The 17360-nt window shown below is 37.8% G+C and overlaps 1 protein-coding gene across 1 annotated transcript in view; it reads left to right on the forward strand.

The window, feature by feature from the left end:
• MYBPC1 (myosin binding protein C1) overlaps positions 1 to 17068 on the forward strand; it is a 55935-nt gene extending 38867 nt beyond the window's left edge. Inside the window, exons 20-26 of the mRNA XM_088025668.1 lie at positions 1765 to 1853; positions 3859 to 4054; positions 5996 to 6135; positions 9233 to 9392; positions 10352 to 10488; positions 12109 to 12295; positions 16833 to 17068. Coding sequence (XP_087881794.1) covers positions 1765 to 1853; positions 3859 to 4054; positions 5996 to 6135; positions 9233 to 9392; positions 10352 to 10488; positions 12109 to 12295; positions 16833 to 16933 — 1010 coding nt within the window. The 3' untranslated portion in view covers positions 16934 to 17068. The remainder of the gene's footprint in view (positions 1 to 1764; positions 1854 to 3858; positions 4055 to 5995; positions 6136 to 9232; positions 9393 to 10351; positions 10489 to 12108; positions 12296 to 16832) is intronic.
• The last annotated feature ends 292 nt before the right edge of the window (positions 17069 to 17360 follow it).

The raw sequence follows: 17360 nt of genomic DNA on the forward strand, positions 1-17360 counted from the left end.
TTTTTATTTTTAAATGAGTAACTAAATATTTCAAATGTCCTGCTTTAATTTCTAATATGGTAAATATTGATAGATACAGCCCACATAAACAATAGCTGAGCAATTGCTTTTTGGGGAGGGGTCCTTGTTAATTTTTAAGAGTGTGATAAAATACTGAGACCAAAATGTTTGAGAGTTGCTGCTCCAGGGGAAAGAACACTGGACTGGGAGCCTGGATATCTGGGTTCTAGACCATGTTCTACCACAGTCTCATGTTGTGGCTGCCTGAAACCTTTTGGAAGTGAGTTGTGGGATGGATGGATGGATGAGAGAAAGCATGAAGCTTGCACATTTTCTTAGTAGATTCTGGAGACAGCCTTTATAAGTTGAATCCTGTTTTTATTAGGTATTAGCCATGTGACCTCAGGCAAGAGACTTGATCTTCCTGAGCCTTAATTTCTTCATCTGCAAAACGGAGATAATAATAATACCTGACCCATCAAGAGGCTGTGAGGGTTAAATACATTGATCCATGTTGCTGCTTAACAGAATGCTTGCCACATAATAAGCTCTCTATATGTGTTAGCTTTTATTATGATAATGGTTTAGTTTACTACAGAATCTGGCTGAGTTTCTTTTTCCTCATATATAAAGTGAGGGAGCTGGGGGATCTCCAGGTTCTCTTCCAGCCCCAACATTCAGTAATCATCATCATCATCTCCTAAAGTTTATTGAGCACATATTATGCTCAGCCATTATGCTAAATGCTTTACATGGATAACCTTATTTAATCCTCACAACAATTGTACAAACTAGATGCTTTCATCATTCTGATTTTATGGAAGAGTCTGAAACCAGAGCTCCTATATATCAGATCTAGGACTCAAACCCAGATCTCTGATCTGAAGTCCATGCTTCTGATCATAGGCACTCAAGGCTAACTCTAGCTTCTAATCCTGGCTGTGTCACCAAGGGCAAGTTACTTAACCTCCTATGCTCCTGTTTCTTTATCATGAAGTAAAACCGTACCTATCCTACAAGGTGGCCTTGAGGTTTAAATTAGTCCCCTCATGAAATGTATTTAGTGCAGTGTCTGTCACATACTAAGCACTCAAATGATGAGAACTGCTTCATCCCTGTGAGCCTCTGAGCCTTTGACTCCCTGCTTCTGATGGGTTTGCAACAACATGTTCTAGTATCTTTATGGTGTTTAATTAATGAATGTCAATACATAGTGGGCTAGGGCCACCTATTACGTACCTCATAGCCACACAGGGAGAAAGTTACTGTCCAGTTCCGACGGAATTACCTAAATAACAAGTGCTAGGTGCAAAAACTTTTTTTGTTTTGTTTTTTTCTGGTGAGAAAAAATGAGCAGTCATACCAGCTAATGTGCTGCCTGTAGATCTTTTGTAGAATGTTCACTGGAGAATACACTTGCTGTTAGAAACTATGAAAAATATATGTAAGGTCCTAAGAGAAAATTTGGTGTTTTTCTATAAAGTTGCTTTAGACTTCTAATGACTATAAAAATAGGAAGTTTCCATAAAATCAAGGAGGTCAAGGATAGATTCTGTTGAGTCAAACTGTGAAAACATCTCTGCTTGAAGAAAATGTTTGGAACCAAAGTTACTGTACATTATCTGGTAATGGCACATCTAAGATTTTACTGTAGAGACATCAGCACAAGGATATCCCAGTAAGTATCATGCCAGTGTGCTTATGTAAGGCTATTTCCAGTGTACTCTACTGATCACAAAATTATGCTATTCTACCCTCACTCAGAGCCTCCAAAGATTCGCATCCCAAGGCACCTGAAGCAAACTTATGTCCGCAGAGTTGGAGAAGCTGTCAATCTGGTTATACCTTTCCAGGTAATAATTTAGGGTCACTTATTTTCTCTTTCCAGTGCTGAGGTGTTTAAGAACTAGAAACAGGTACTCTAGCACTTCAGCTCATCATGATTCAGGATTTCCTCAGAGGAAAAGTGGATAAATAATGCAAGAGATTTGGGGAGTGAGTAAACAATCTCGTGCTTGCTGAGGAATCTATTAAACTGATAGATTTTCCTTCTGCATGAGATGAATGACACCTAGGTTGGACTGGTCTGAAGCTCAGGGACTATGGATGGGCAGAAAGGAAATACCAAGGAGATGCCAAAACAAGAAATGCTTAAAGATTCTGGCCCTGCACATCTATAGTAAAACTAGTCTTCATTTTAAGTGAAGCTCTTGGTGTAACATTCAGGAAAACAACATGTACGTACTTCCCACAATCACCCCAAGCCAAAGGAAGAGGGATAACTGAATGTTGAAATCTTGATGCTACTAACTAAAAGATGCAAACGTTGTTAAACATTGCTCCAGCAAAAGAATCTGTTGTTTACAAGATTAACCAGGCTTCACCTACAGTAATCAACTTTGGTCTCATACACACACACACACACACACGCACTGCACCACCACCCCATTACTTGCTGGACTCTTTATGCCTCTAGATAGCACTTTTCAATATAACTTTCTACAATGATGGAAATGTTTTATAGCATCAAAGTCCAATATGGTAGCCACCAGCCAAATATGACCATTGAGCACTTGAAATGTGATACTTGGAATCAGTGCAACTGGGGAGATTAATTTTTCATTTTCCTTAATTTAAATTAGTTTTAGTTTAAATAGCTATGTGTAGCTTGTGGCTCTTATCTCAGCATGGCTCTAGAATTAAAACTTAGGTCTCTGTACACATTTGAACACACACAGAGCTCATTCAAACCCAGGCTCCCATGCATGACAAGCAAGCTAAAGGACAGCCAGTTCAGATCACCCTCATTGCACTTGGGACCTACAGCTTAAAAGAGGCAGTTACCTTCTACATACAGTGTGTGAACTCAGAAGGAAAGCCAAGGAGGATGCAAGTATAAACACAGCAGAGGAGGAAGGAGATAGCTTGGCAAGGTTCCTCCCACTTCTCTCTCCCCACAGCCTCAACTAAAACCAGGAGCTGGCACTAGGCAAGCACTCAGGGTGGACTGGGGCTGCCGAATCTGCCCTCCAGTTTTCCCACCTTGTCTACTGCTGGTACTAATCCCAGTTCCCACATTTTGGGGGCCTGTGTGTCCAGCTTCTGTCACTTCAATCTTTATAACCATACTGTGAGATAGGTGCTATCATTGTTCTCATTTTACAGATTGGGAAATCGAGGCACAGAGAGGTTAAGTAACTTGACCAAGGTGACACAGCTATTAAGAGGTCACAACATCCAAATACAGATTCCAGGGCCCCAGAGCCCATGTTCTTAACCATTATGCTGTGTTGCACCAGGTTTGGAGCTAGAGAGACCCGGCTGTAAGACCTGGTTCCAACACTTACTTAAGCTGCGAGGCCTTGGGCAAGTCATTTAATTCCTTTATCCAAAAATGAGGATAATGATACTTATTATCTTGATGTGAAGATTAAAAGAAATAGTAAACATCATGTACCTAATGTAGTGCCTTGCACAAAGAATGCAGTCAACAGGAAATGTGAGTACCGCTGTTTCTGCCATAGTTGCTGACCACCAGACGGTCTCCAGCTTTGCCTAGAATGGGGTAAGCAACTGTCATTTTTTTTTTTAAGATTTTATTTATTTGACAGAGAGAGACACAGCGAGAGAGGGAACACAAGCAGGGGGAGTGGGAGAGGGAGAAGCAGACTCCCGGCTGAGCAGGGAGCCCAATGCGGGGCTTGATCCCAGGACCCTAGGATCATGACCTGAGCCACAGGCAGCCTCTTAATGACTGAGCCACCCAGGTGCCCCGCAAATGTCATTTTTTGTAATGCTGAAAATAAAATCTTAAGACCATCTGATTTCCCTCCCTCTCTACTTTTTCTGTCTTTTTAGGGAAAACCAAGACCAGAATTAACTTGGAAGAAAGATGGTGTAGAAATTGATAAGAATCAAATAAACATTCGCAACTCTGAGACTGATACAATCATATTTATCAGAAAAGCAGAGAGGAGCCACTCTGGGAAATACGATCTGCAAGTCAAAGTGGAAAAATTTGTGGAAACTGCATCAATCGATATCCAGATCGTTGGTAGGTTTGGAAGAGGGAACTAGAATGTTCTCTCAAAGCAGTATTTGGACTAATTGTCCTTATCATTAAGGCAAGAGTAAGAATTTTTGTTAAATTCTTTTTTTAGAATTAAAAAAATATAGATAAATTAGTAAGACTTGTTAAAATAATTTTTTACTGACTAAAAAGACTAATCATTGGAGACTTAGGGTATACATGTTTAAGAAAATTAATGTATATACTTTTAGTGCAAACTCTTTGTACTGCTTTATAATCCACTTCTCTCTTATTCTGTTTCTCAACTCCTTGGTGATGAAATATTTCCTGTTTTGAATGCTTGCATAAAAAACATAGTAGATTCTAGACATAATTTAACATGTTTCCTACTACACCTAAAATTTGCTAATAATAAAGTTTTAATGGAGATGGAAAGTTTTTATTAAGTGTAAGGAAGATTACCTAAACAGTTAAACTAAAATGGTTGATCCTGTAGGGCTAGATATTCACTCACCTGTCCAAACAATAAATAAATGTAGTTCTTACTTCTCTACTGTCTAGAGTTAGGGGAATAGAGGAGGCTGTCTAACAGATGGACTCCTCTCCCTTGCTATAACTTTTGCCATGTCAAGAAATACATTTAAGAGCAGAGCCACAGAAGCCTTGTTTCCAGTCATTTTTATTATTGCATTTCAGCAAATTTGCTGAAACTAGGGGTTTTCTCACCAAAGGAGCAACTTCCTATGGCAGATTGGATAAAAGTTCATGCCCTTTAAATTAAGTACTCTTCCTACTGGCTAAACCTTCTTGATTTTTGTTAAGTTGAACAGTGTTGAGGCTACCCTGTGCCCTTGGATCTGGTGGGGCTCCATTGTAATGGGAGCCCCCATGGGAGGGTCTGGAAGAGCACTGCCCTCTGAAACATACAAAAGAACTTTTCTTTTCTTCTTGGACACGTAGTTACTTTATCATGTAGTTCTAAGTGCCTGGGCCATTGCTTACACACTCAAATAAATAATGATTATCATTCTAGTTATTTTACTAGTTCCAAATTTATGTTGGCAGAGAGCTAAAACAAGTTTTCCTCATGCCTACTAAAGGTGTCTTTTGGGTACAACAGAGGAACCCGCTCATGGGATGTGGCCTCCGTGCCTCTCACCAAAAGCTAGAGATGCTTGGCCCAGATGGGCTCTATGATTTGGAGTCCGAGGTCAGCTTTCATTTCCCATTAGGCAGGGTAGCCTTGTGCTTCATTGCCAGTAGCCTGCCTTTGGAGGGATGGCTAAGGAGGTTTGAAGTTTCATTTAAATTTCCTTTTCAAAATCCTTTTCATTCCACGAAGATGAAAGTCAAGAGTTTCCATATAAGCTTAGCTGGAGTGCATTCCACTTCTCTGATGTTTAAGAATGGTGAAAGAAACATGGGAAGAAATGCAGGGAAGGAAGGACATTTCAAATATCCTCCTGTAATGAGGTACAGCGGTCCCCTTTATCGATGGAGACATGTTCCCAGATGTCTGAAACCACAGGTAGTACCAAACCCTATATATGCTATATTTTGTTTTATACATCCATACCGGTGATAAAGTTCAATTTATAAATTAGGCACAGGAAGAGATTAACAACAATAACTAACAATAAAACAGATCAAGAATAACCATATATTGTAATAAAGTTAATGTAGTCGCTCTCACAAAGTATCTCATTGTACTATACTCACCCTTCTGATGATGGTAATGTGAGACAATAAAATGCCTATGTGATGACATGAAGTGAGGTGAATGATGCAGGCATTGTGACATAGCATTAGGCTACCATTGACCTTCTGACACTATGTCAGAAGGAGGAGCATCTGCTTCTGGACCTCAGTTGCCCACAGAAAGCAAAACTGCTATTAAGGAGGAGACCACCACATAGGTTGGGAGGGAAGGTGATCTCACAGTGATGCCATGAATTCATCTTATAGACCGTCCAGGTCCACCTCAGCTGGTGAAGATTGAGGATGTCTGGGGAGAGAATGTTGCTCTATCTTGGATGCCACCAAAGGATGATGGAAATGCAGCCATCACAGGGTACACGATCCAGAAGGCTGACAAGAAGAGCATGGTAAGTTCTGGCTTACTCTGGTTCAGCAGCAGCAAAATCACATTTTATCAGAGGTAAAGGTGGGGCATGAGGTCCTCTGTGGTGGGGAATGCATGGGGGAGGGGCATGGGTAAATAATGTGGCCTCATGGAAAGGCAAAAGCATTGGACTTGAATCCCCGCATTGCTACTTAAGAGCACGTGTACATGGACAGTCATTTAACTTCCTTGATCTCCATTTTCCTCATCTGTAAAATAGGGATACGAATACTTTGCTTGGTTATCATGAGGCTAAAACTATATAAAGCAGCTGGCACAATGCTCAATGGAATTTAATAAATTCATTTGTTCACCAAATATTTACTCACTCTGGGTTCTAACTCAAATTTAATCCATGCAACTCTTTCTCCTTATAAAATAAATGTTGGGTAACATGGACAGAAAGACACCAGTTAGAAAAGAAGGATTCTAAGGGAACAGCATGTGCAAAGGTCCTGAAGAGGGGAGGAGCTTAGTGTGTTCCAGAAGCAACCCAGTCAGAGTATGAATTGTTATAATACTATATTTTATCACTGAGGAAGCTGAGGCTCAGAAAGGACAAAATGACTTGCTCAAGATCACCACATTTTAAATGTTAAAGTCTACGTGTTCCTGCATCAGAATCCATCCACTACACCATACTACTGCCCTACCTGTAAGTGAATGAATGAATAAATGACTGTTTGGACACACAATGGCATAGAGCCATTTTTCATTCTCACAGGAAGAGTAAAACATCATATTTGATGATATTGATAGGAAATCCTTAGGCATTTTTGCTGGTAGATCTCAGTAAGAACTTCAGTTATGAAATCACATCAGATTGTAATTTCATGCCCTAAGTTATGAAGGGGAGAGGGTTGGAAAGGGCAGGCTAGGTAACAAGAATGAACTTCGAGCCTCTCCTTTCCATAAACTATTTCTAGCATGTCCTTTTTGGTTTTTGTTTTTGTTTCCTGAGTGGGTATTACATGACTAAGTAAGATTTGACACTTAAAGCAGCATTTTCCTGCTAAACCTGGATAGCTTCAGAGCAAGATGAGTGGATTGCTTTGCAAGGGAAGTATCTGAACACCTTGGATTTCCTCAGCAAGAAGGGCTCTTGTTTTGATCTTGGCCCAGATATTGGCAGTGAATCCAGGGGTACCATGGTTCTTATAGAGGGTCCTTCTGGCGCCCCCCCCATTTTTCCACCCCCAGCATACTTGCCTGATGTTTGTCTTCTGAGATATCCAGTCAAGTCCAGATGAACCAGGACTTTCCCAATGCTTCATGTAACTGAGTTCTACTTGGTGACAGGGGCTGGTCCTTAACACATGCACCCCTGTGTTTCTGTTGCATTTCAACAGGGACAGACCTATAGACCAAAAGATGCTCCCTCTGCCCAGTGTAAGTCCCAGGAGATCACCCACCATTGTCTCGTTGTGGCTACAGGTGCTATTCTTCCCTTAAATTCCTATTGTCATTCATAATTTCATAAGCATCGTTTTCATTATGTGCACAACACATTAATTTATTCATTCATTTACTATGTGTTGAGCACTATTCTAGCTGCTGGATCAGAAAAAAAGGAGCACTCACAATCTAGGCAAGAAGAAAGACATCATAAAACCAAATGATAGCACAAGACACTAAATGTTGGAATAAAGTGCTTTGGGAATAAAGGAGAGCATAACTTCATTTGTCTAGTGCCTTAAAAATATCCAAAATACAGAGATAATGATGGCCCCTAAAAATTCTAAGAAAAATCCTTTTCCTTTATGAACTTTTTGTCAGAAAACGTATTTTCTCAATTAGTGGTACTAAACATACATGGTGCAATATGGTTCTTTACTTGTTTCAAGACAAACTATGAGACCACTATGTTTCTCAGTATGGTGAGGAAAAAATTGAAAAGAAAATTACTTGTTTTAGCTTCTCATTCATTCATTCAAGTATCCAATAAACATTTATTTTTTGCATAGTACCTATTATGTGCCAGGTATTATAATAGGCATTGGAGATACAGGGGTGAGAAGAAAAGTCTGTCTTTACCATCATAGTATGTCCATTTCAGTGAAGGAGGTAGAGAGTAAACCAGCAAAATAGTAAATATAAAATGTAATTTATTTTTTTAATTTTTTTAATTTATTCATTTGAGACAGAGATAGAGCAGGAGCAGTGGGTAGAGGCAGAGGAAGAGGCAGACTCCCTGCTGAGTAGGGAGCCCGTTGCGGGGCCCGATGCGGGGCTTGATCCCAGGACCCAGAGATCATAACCTGAGCTGAAGGCAGACACTTAACCATCTGAGCCACCCAGGAGCCCCTATATAATGTAATTTAAAGTAGCAAGTTCTGTGGCACCTGTGTGGCTCAGTCATTAAGCATCTGCCTTTGGCTCAGGTCATGATCCCGGGGTCCTGGGATCAAGCCCCACATCAGGCTCCCTGCTCAGCAGGAAGCTTGCTTCTCCCTCTCCCACTCCCCCTGCTTGTGTTCCTGCTCTTGCTATCTCTCTCTGTGAAATAAATAAATAAAATCTTTACAAAAAAAAATAAAGTAGAAAGTTTTGTAAAAAAAAAAAAAAACCTAGCCAGGTTAAGGTGATAGAGTATGACCAGCCTAGAGTGGTGGGAAGGTAAACAAGAAGGAGGTAATATCTGAGCAAAGACCTGGAAAAACCTACATTAATATTAATAATATTAGGCAAATTTATTGGGTGATATTAATTTTTCTCTAGTGATTTAACACTATCTCTTCCTCAGAATAGATAAGTTTAAATTAAAATTCTGTAATTGGACTTTGTTATACAAAAGATAGGTGGCAGACACTATATACTTATGAAGAAAATATAAAGGTAGGGGTTGACATCTAGGATATATGAATCTAATGTGTAAATGAAATTAAATTATCCATAGTCAAGTATAAGTTTATTGTAAAGTATTAAACAAATTAAATGTACATTGTTACTACTCTCAATATAAAAATCAGCACTATTTTTCTTTTAGTTAATGAAACATCCCTATTATTTATTCTAATCAACAGTGGGAATAGTTGTGTATTTTTGATGATTTTTCTCAAAAAAAATTTTTTTTCAAATAGGAATGGTTCACTGTCATTGAGCATTATCACCGAACCAGTGCCACCATTACCGAACTGGTCATAGGAAATGAATATTATTTCCGGGTCTTTGCTGAGAACATGTGTGGCCTCAGTGAGGATGCAACAATGACTAAGGAGAGCGCTGTGATTGCCAAGGATGGTGAGTTAGCAGTGGACTGGTATAAAGGGGGTTCTGCACTCACCAGTATGTGGGGGTGGGAGGGGTTTCCATTTTTTTTTTTTTTTAGTAGAGGCTTCAGTACATGGGCACGGTTAATTAAATCACTGGCCTTTGTGATTGAACGCAAGCTCCAGCCCCTCTCCCCTCCCTGGAGGTCTGGGGATGGGGCTGAAGGTTTGAACCCACAAATCACAAGGTTGATTTCCCCGGCAACTGATCCCCATCCTTGGGTCCAAAGGTCACCTCATTAATGTAAAAAAGACCCCTTTACAGCTCCCCTCACTTAGGAAATTTCAAGGATTTTAGGAGAGCTCTGTGCCAGAAATGTGGCCAGGAAGACCAAATATCTACTTCTTGTTATAAATCACAATATCACAACTGGATATCTGGAAACCTCAGTTTTCCATGACTAGATGGAGAGGCCTGGAAGAAGAGATGTGATGAATGGGAATTCAGAAATTGTTAGACACACATTTTTAAATTGTGGTAAAAATTTTTGAGTAAAATGTCCATTTTACCAGTAAAAATTTTTTATTTTTAATATTGCATTTTTTAAAAATGTAAGCTTTAACTCATTCCAATTTCTGGGCTATGGGTCTAGAAATGGCTCAGGTCATAGGCATAGGAATTTCATTTCAAATAAGCCACTTTCCTTTAAAGCTCTTGCTCCTTGCTTTCACATTAAAGCACACTGTTGATCAAAATACTCAGACACCAAATTCTTCTCAATATTTCTTTCAATCACAGAAGACCACACTAGCTTTCTGTCCCAGGTGAAATTGGCTGTCCCTTTGTACCCTTCAGAATGAATGTCGGTGGTGTTCACCCATGTTTTTACAAGTTTTTCTAAAGTCAGGGGAATTTTAATCATGAGTAAAGTATGCCAAGAATAATATATTCTCAAGCCAACTTGTATATTTCTAATGCTTGTTTCTAAGGTAAAATCTACAAAAATCCAGTGTATGAAGATTTTGATTTCACAGAGGCACCCATGTTTACTCAGCCTTTGGTTAATACCTATGCTGTAGCTGGTTACAATGCCACCCTGAACTGCAGTGTGAGAGGAAATCCTAAGGTACCATTTTTTTATCACATTAGTTAAATTTAAGAATTAGTCCCAAATTCCCTTTTTTATATTAGACACATTATTATTGTGGATAATAATATAAACTGACCTTCCAAGTGCTACTGTGTCTTTCTCTGGGATAGGAAGAAGGATGCAGTGTTATAGTGTTGGTGGATAATTAGGGCCACCATTTAAATAGAGTAATAAAACATGCTTATATTTCTTTATTAACTAAGGGATACCTACTAAGAAAAAACCAAAACACCTAGTCTTAAAATAGCTGAGAGCTAAGGAGATGGAAATAATATCGTTTCACCTGAAAAATTAGGTGGTAATATTAATTCATCAAATTTTCTGAAACATATTAAAGCAAATAATGATGATATTATAATACAAGGCAGAATTTAAAATGTGCTGGGATAAGGGTACAGAGTACTAGGAAGGAAGAAATTGCATCTGATTGAAGAGATTCAGAAAGGTTTTAAAGTTTCTTGTTGGCATTTGAAAAGAAAAATGAATTAACAAATGTTGCCCATAGTGATATCTATTCCTGGGTGGCACTGTGGGATAAGTGCCCTAGGATTTGGAAAAATTGCCAAGTGGTATTTTTCCTGCATTATACCATGAGCAGGAACAGAGTCAAGGGAGAAGGTACACTAAGGATGAGAGGAAGATCCTGAATTCATATTTAGTTGGAAATGACATCGGTATATCCAAATGGGAATGACCAGGAGGGAGAGGAGCGGTTCACCAGAGCTTATAGGAGAAAGGCCAGGGCTGTGACTCTTGATTTGGAAGCCCCGGGCATGGGAGTGCTATGTTTCACCTCTTGGAGCCAAAGCTCTAGAAAGGAATATCATCGAGGAAAGACAGTGGTGAGTGAAAAGCCAAAGTCCAAGGTGTAAGCCTCAGGGAATGGTCCCATTTGAAAGGAGGAAGGAGGACGGTGATGGTATGAAGGAGACAGAGAAGCAAGTCTCTAGGGTCTGAGCAAGGCAAAAGCATATGAGAGGTGGAAGAGAAAACGTGGAGAGCACATATTTACCAAAGGGAGGAGAAGACAATATGGGAAGGAAGGGGAGGGTCAAGGGTATCGAATATAATTCAGAGGCCAAGGAGAATAAAGTCATCTTCCTGGGTGACTGACTGGTCATTACTGATCTTGCATTATCTGAAGTGGACCCATTCCACTGAAAGAGAGATGAAATGGTGGGGAAGCATAAGCAACACATAAAGAATTAGAAAAGACAGAAAAAGGAAGTGAAGAAAAGCAGATAGTTATGACACCTTATGGGGATTCTCTGAAAAATGCCCAGCAGTATACATTCTCCAGGACGAGCTGACCTCAGGGACCTGTAGATCAAATTGGCCTGGGTCTGAATCTGGGAAGAGAGCCCCCAGAGCTGTCCTCTGAACAAGTCTGGCTTGCTTCTTCAGAACTGCTCATTTGTCCTCTTGCCAAGCACTAAGTAGAGTTTAATTTGAACGAAACAGTGCTCAAACAGATGTGGATTCTTCTTAGGATGTACTTTATTTCTAAGCCACGCTTTAAAATCTGGTCACTGGTTTTAATGGTCTATTATTATGCTAGGTACTGATATGTTTTGGTCTATTTACTTCAATCTTCAGCCCAAAATAACCTGGATGAAAAACAAAGTTGCTATTGTGGATGACCCAAGGTACAGGATGTTCAGCAACCAAGGGGTCTGTACTCTGGAGATTCGCAAGCCCAGCCCCTATGACGGAGGCACTTACTGCTGCAAAGCAGTCAATGACCTTGGGGCTGTGGAGATCGAATGCAAACTGGAGGTGAAAGGTATGACATCGAAGATCTCATGTATAGACTAAAATGAAAGAAAATCATTTGATTGTTGCCCTTACTGCAAAATCCAAATTGTTTTCTAAAATGTCTGGGGGTGGTGGGGGAAGGGGAGAGAGAATTCTGGGAGAGAAGACATTATTCTATTCTGCATTTATTCTGATTTATTTAAGTAGACTTATTCTCATCTCTTGCAATTCTTGTTAACTAAAGGAATATTAATTTCAGTGGAATGCTAGTATGTGTATAACACAGTGGGAATGAATAAAGTCAGGGGGATATGACTTTGGTGATATCCATTTATTAGGAAAAAAGCCTAGTGCAAAAGCTCATCTAATGAAACTGCAATTAAGGAATTTATACTATTTTTAATAAGTTTACTATTCTGTGAAACTTCTAATATATATATGGGTAAGTTTGCTAATTTAGTGTTTACTATTGCACATACAGAATATAACATATCCATATGATAATCAGTTGCTTTTAAAATCTCATTAGAGAATTTCCATTTAGATATGCATTTCATTTATACTAGTTTTTAGAAGTGTTGCAACTAATGTAAACCAAGAAAACATGTAAGGATTTACGTGGTAGAAAAGTCTCAGAATAATACCCTGTCATCTTAATCAGTTTTTATAGTAATTGAGTATAATTTTTATACTGAAGTTTTTTCTTGACAATCAAAACCTACTTTGGGATACTGTGAGAACTCTACAGATGTCAGAGTCACTGTTATGAGATAATGGGTGACATGATCCAAATGCCTTTTCTCTTTTTCTTCTTATATTATATTGCCTTTACCAAAATCTTTATTTTTTCTACCTCTTTGTATTGAAGAAATTATGATCCAAAAATCAGAAAGATAACTTTGTAAATATCTATTTAGAAAAAAACATAGTAAATACTTAAGATACTAATACAAAAAGAGGTTTTAGTCCTAAATCTAGTATAAAATACAGTAAAGATACTTCCTGAAAAAAAATTTTTATAACTTAAAAAGAAACCAGTATTCTTTCTGCTATGATTTCTGTCTATCCTCAAGTAATACAGAATAATAGATTCATAACTGAACAAGAGGAAATTTTTTTCTCAAATATAAAACAAAAATACTCTTAGAAAATGTCAAATGTGACTATTGACTGTTTACAAGTTTAAATATTATTTTAGCTATTTACTAGCTCTAATGCAGGCTAAGTTAACAGTTGCAAATATATCTGATTTCTCAACTCCTAGCTTTATTATTATCAAAGTATTGTTGGTACTTATGTCTCAATATCCAGTAAAGAACAACAACAAAAACCCAGTACCACATCTGCATGCTTTGAAAATAAACAAATGTTGCTAATGATATAAAATGATTATTTCACAAATGGTTCAACATTTGGGGTCCTCCATAGAAGCAAATAATATTGTACATATGGATGATATATCCTTTACAGTAATTGTATAGTAAGTTGTATAGTGATTGCATTTAATAATACAAGTAATGTACACTAGTATGTAAGTTCATAATAAGGTACCAACTGTGCTGTATTGGTGAAAACTTTTGGTCCTAAGAGTAAAGCCAAGATTGTTGAACATCAGATTGCTATCTGATAATAGGTGACTTGAATCAAGTTAAGCTGTGAAAAAAAAAGGTAAGAATGTCAACTGAGAATAAATAAATACTGGTACAAATATTCTAATTCTACAGTGATATATCAAGGAGTAAATACCCCTGGACAACCAGTCTTCCTGGAGGGGCAGCAACAGGTTTTAAAAGTTCATATCCCACTGGATATCTCTACTTTCTGTTCCATTCCTCTTACATGAAATCGCACTTTGCATGTAAAGCTTGACTTTTTCATTTGCTTTTCATTGTATTTCTTAGCAGCTCATGGCATACAGTATTTATGCCATGAACAGGAAGGCCAAATTATTCAAGGATATTAATTAATGTAGGCATTATGTTTTGTCAGAAAACTAAGAACCATACCACACATCCCCATAAATAAAGCCAGAGAGCTACATTTGAAGATAACCTCATGGTAGACATCAGATGATTAAAACTTGGGACTCAGTGACAGTTCTTTAATATTTTCATTTTTTAAATGTAGAGAAATATGATTTTCCTTTAAGATCGTTTCCACCGTAGTTTCCTTAGATTCATGTTGAAATTCAGAAGACTGAACGTTTTTAAATTACTAAGTTATAGAAAAAGTGTTCTGGACATTTTTGATGGAGTGAGGACACAAATAAAAATATTTAGAAATCTTTGGATCCAATATTTAGAAACTTTCATATTTAAGATTTCCAATGAAAAACTTACTAGTAGAATATGTGTGAGCCATCTATCTGTTGGGCACTTTGGATATTTTCATAGGATCAAAATTATTTCAAATATTTATGAACTTGAAGGAAAATTCCAGGCCCCATTACTAAGTGTATTAAGCAATAAATGAGTCCCATCCCATATGTATAATGCACCCCCATTTGGAAGAATGAAGTTCTTTGGGCCTGGGTAAGCAACCTGATGTAAACTCTAATGATGTAAATCTATGCCTGAGTTTACAATTCCCACAGATAATGTCAGCTTGCAAAAGATGACAGAATTAGGGCTCTTTCTTTAAGGTTTTTAGATTATGCATAGAGTCACTTTCTAGTCTAAGTTTGTTTAAGCCTTGTGTTTATTTAGATCAGTCATATATAATCAGTTCAGAATACAATATTATAGAATACACTAGTCTAATATTACATCTACTTGATAATTTTGCCTTTTAGAATTTCAACATATATATATGTACACTAATGCTTTGTCTATTGTCTCTGTTTTTCTTTTGTTGAAAAACACAATATATATATGTTGTAGGTTTTTTTTTTTTAAGCTAATGGTTTGGAAGCTCTTACCATAAATATTCACTGTACAATCAGATTGGCTTTGCCACCTGTTCAGGCAAAGTGGTTGTGCATATTAATAAATGTTTTACATATTAATGATCCTTTTGAAGTGACTGGATCCCTGCCCTTCATTCCATGCGCTTCTATTTTCTTCCATCTTTCACTTGACTAAGGATTAATGAAATCACCTCATCATAATCGTGACTATAATTTCATCCAACAAGTACTCAACTTTGGTTTTAGCACTTTATTAATGCTTACAACTTCTCTCTCTCTCTCTCTTTCCCTTAGTCGTAGCACAGTAAGGATTTTTGAATGTATATTATCGTCTAAGGTAAGCTTTCATATGGTTTTGGCATATGAAGCTTATGACTGTCATAAGCCATACAAAGCCTGTGGAGTATGGCATGATTTTCATTATGTAATCCAATGAAAATAGACTATTTAAAATCTCTAACTTTGTAGTTTTAATTTGTATTTAAGTATCTTGAAATTAACCGCTAGTACTTATTCATCACAACAATCTCCTGTTGACATGAAGCAAGTTGTTGAATGCAGTAGAGCATGAATTAAAGTATTTAATGTAGATGAAAATGATACCCAAGCATTCTGAACGCTTTGCATCAAGGAATGGACATGTACATAAGTGGCATCATTTCTACCAATATGTGACTTGATATTTTTTTTTAAAAAAGGAGAATGACTTTCCCAAATTTGCATTAAATAAGTTTTAAGAATGTTCAAATGGCATGCTGTTTTTGCCTGGACGTGACTTTATTAGCAAGTAGTGAAACACTTCCTTAAAGGACCATGATTTTTTATGGTTTCATGGGTTCTCTTGTGAGGAGTATTTTTATTTTTTTAAATATAATTCAGAAATCTGGAAGGTAAGTTTGAAATATTAGTAGGTGTTTCACCTTCAGAAAGTATTGGATGGGTTTTACTCTTTTTTAACAAAATCTTTCCAATTTTTGCAGTTTTGACAGGGTATAAATAGCCAAAGTTAAAGGAGTGGTCCCTTTTTTCTTCTCTAATGTGCTTGAATAGGAATTCTTTGTGCTTAATTAAAAAGAATATTAACAAGGGGCACTGGGTGGCTCAGTCAGTTAAGCGTCTGACTCTTGATTTCCATTCAGGTCATGATCTCAGGGTTGTGAGATTGAGCCCCATGTCCAACTCCGCACTCAGCGCAGTCTGCTTGAGATTCTCTCTTTCTCCCTCTGCCCCTCCCCCTGCTCATGCTCTAAAATAAATAATAAAATCTTTTAAAAAAAAAAAGAACATTAACAAACAGGAAACAGCTCTTCCCACTGATTCATAACATGACTTGCATTTATCTGCCATTCAGTCAGAAGGCTTAAATCATCTGTAGAAGAATCCCCAAATCTCTCCAAGAGCAATAGATGCTTTCCAACCTGTCAGGAATTTCAACTAAGATTGAATAATAACAGGGAAAAAAAAAACTGCTATGGGTCTGCCGAGAACTCGAGAACTCGTTTTTCCTTCTAGAAGATTTCCAAGGAGGGACTGAATGAATCTTTGTAACTAACTGGAACATAATTAGTCACATTTTTAGGCAGCTAGTCAGGAAGTAGTATTTGAGTAATCTTTCACATGGACGGTTTTGACTTTGCCTTTTCCTCTTTGTCCTCTCTAGGTGGGCTTTCCTTCTGCAGGCTCCTCTTGCAAGGTGTGCCTCCTAACATAATTGATTCATATTTGCGAGACTTGCAATCAAGCAATCCCGAGGAATACTAAGGGCCTGGGCCCTGCCTCCCTACGCTCCACTGCTTTGAAATCTGGTTGCAATGAGAAAGCATTTTCTGTTTTTCCACCAGGCACTCAAGTGTGGTCGTTTTCTTTCCTCCTGATGTTGAAGAAAAAAAAATGTTTGCACGGATTGCTTAATTAAAAATTGCATACAAAATTTCATTTGAAGTCAGTTTTTTTGGTCATAATTGTCTGTGCTTGGTCACTGCACTTTACAAAAAAAAAGCAAGCTATAGAATTAGCAAAAGCAGTTGTTTTAGTTTAAAATAGTAGGCTGTAAATGCTTTCTTTTTTCCAGAATAAAAACACATCGTACAATATAGCACCGTCAGATCCTGAAAACCCATCTTTCTCTTGAAAACCCACTCTTTTCTTGATCTTAAGGATTTTTCTAAGCAAAGCAGGGCTGTTTATT

This window comes from Eumetopias jubatus, unplaced genomic scaffold, assembly GCF_037043125.1.
Source record: "Eumetopias jubatus isolate StellerSeaLion01/CBP00866 unplaced genomic scaffold, mEumJub1_p1.0 scaffold_8, whole genome shotgun sequence".
Classification (NCBI taxonomy): domain Eukaryota; kingdom Metazoa; phylum Chordata; class Mammalia; order Carnivora; family Otariidae; genus Eumetopias; species Eumetopias jubatus.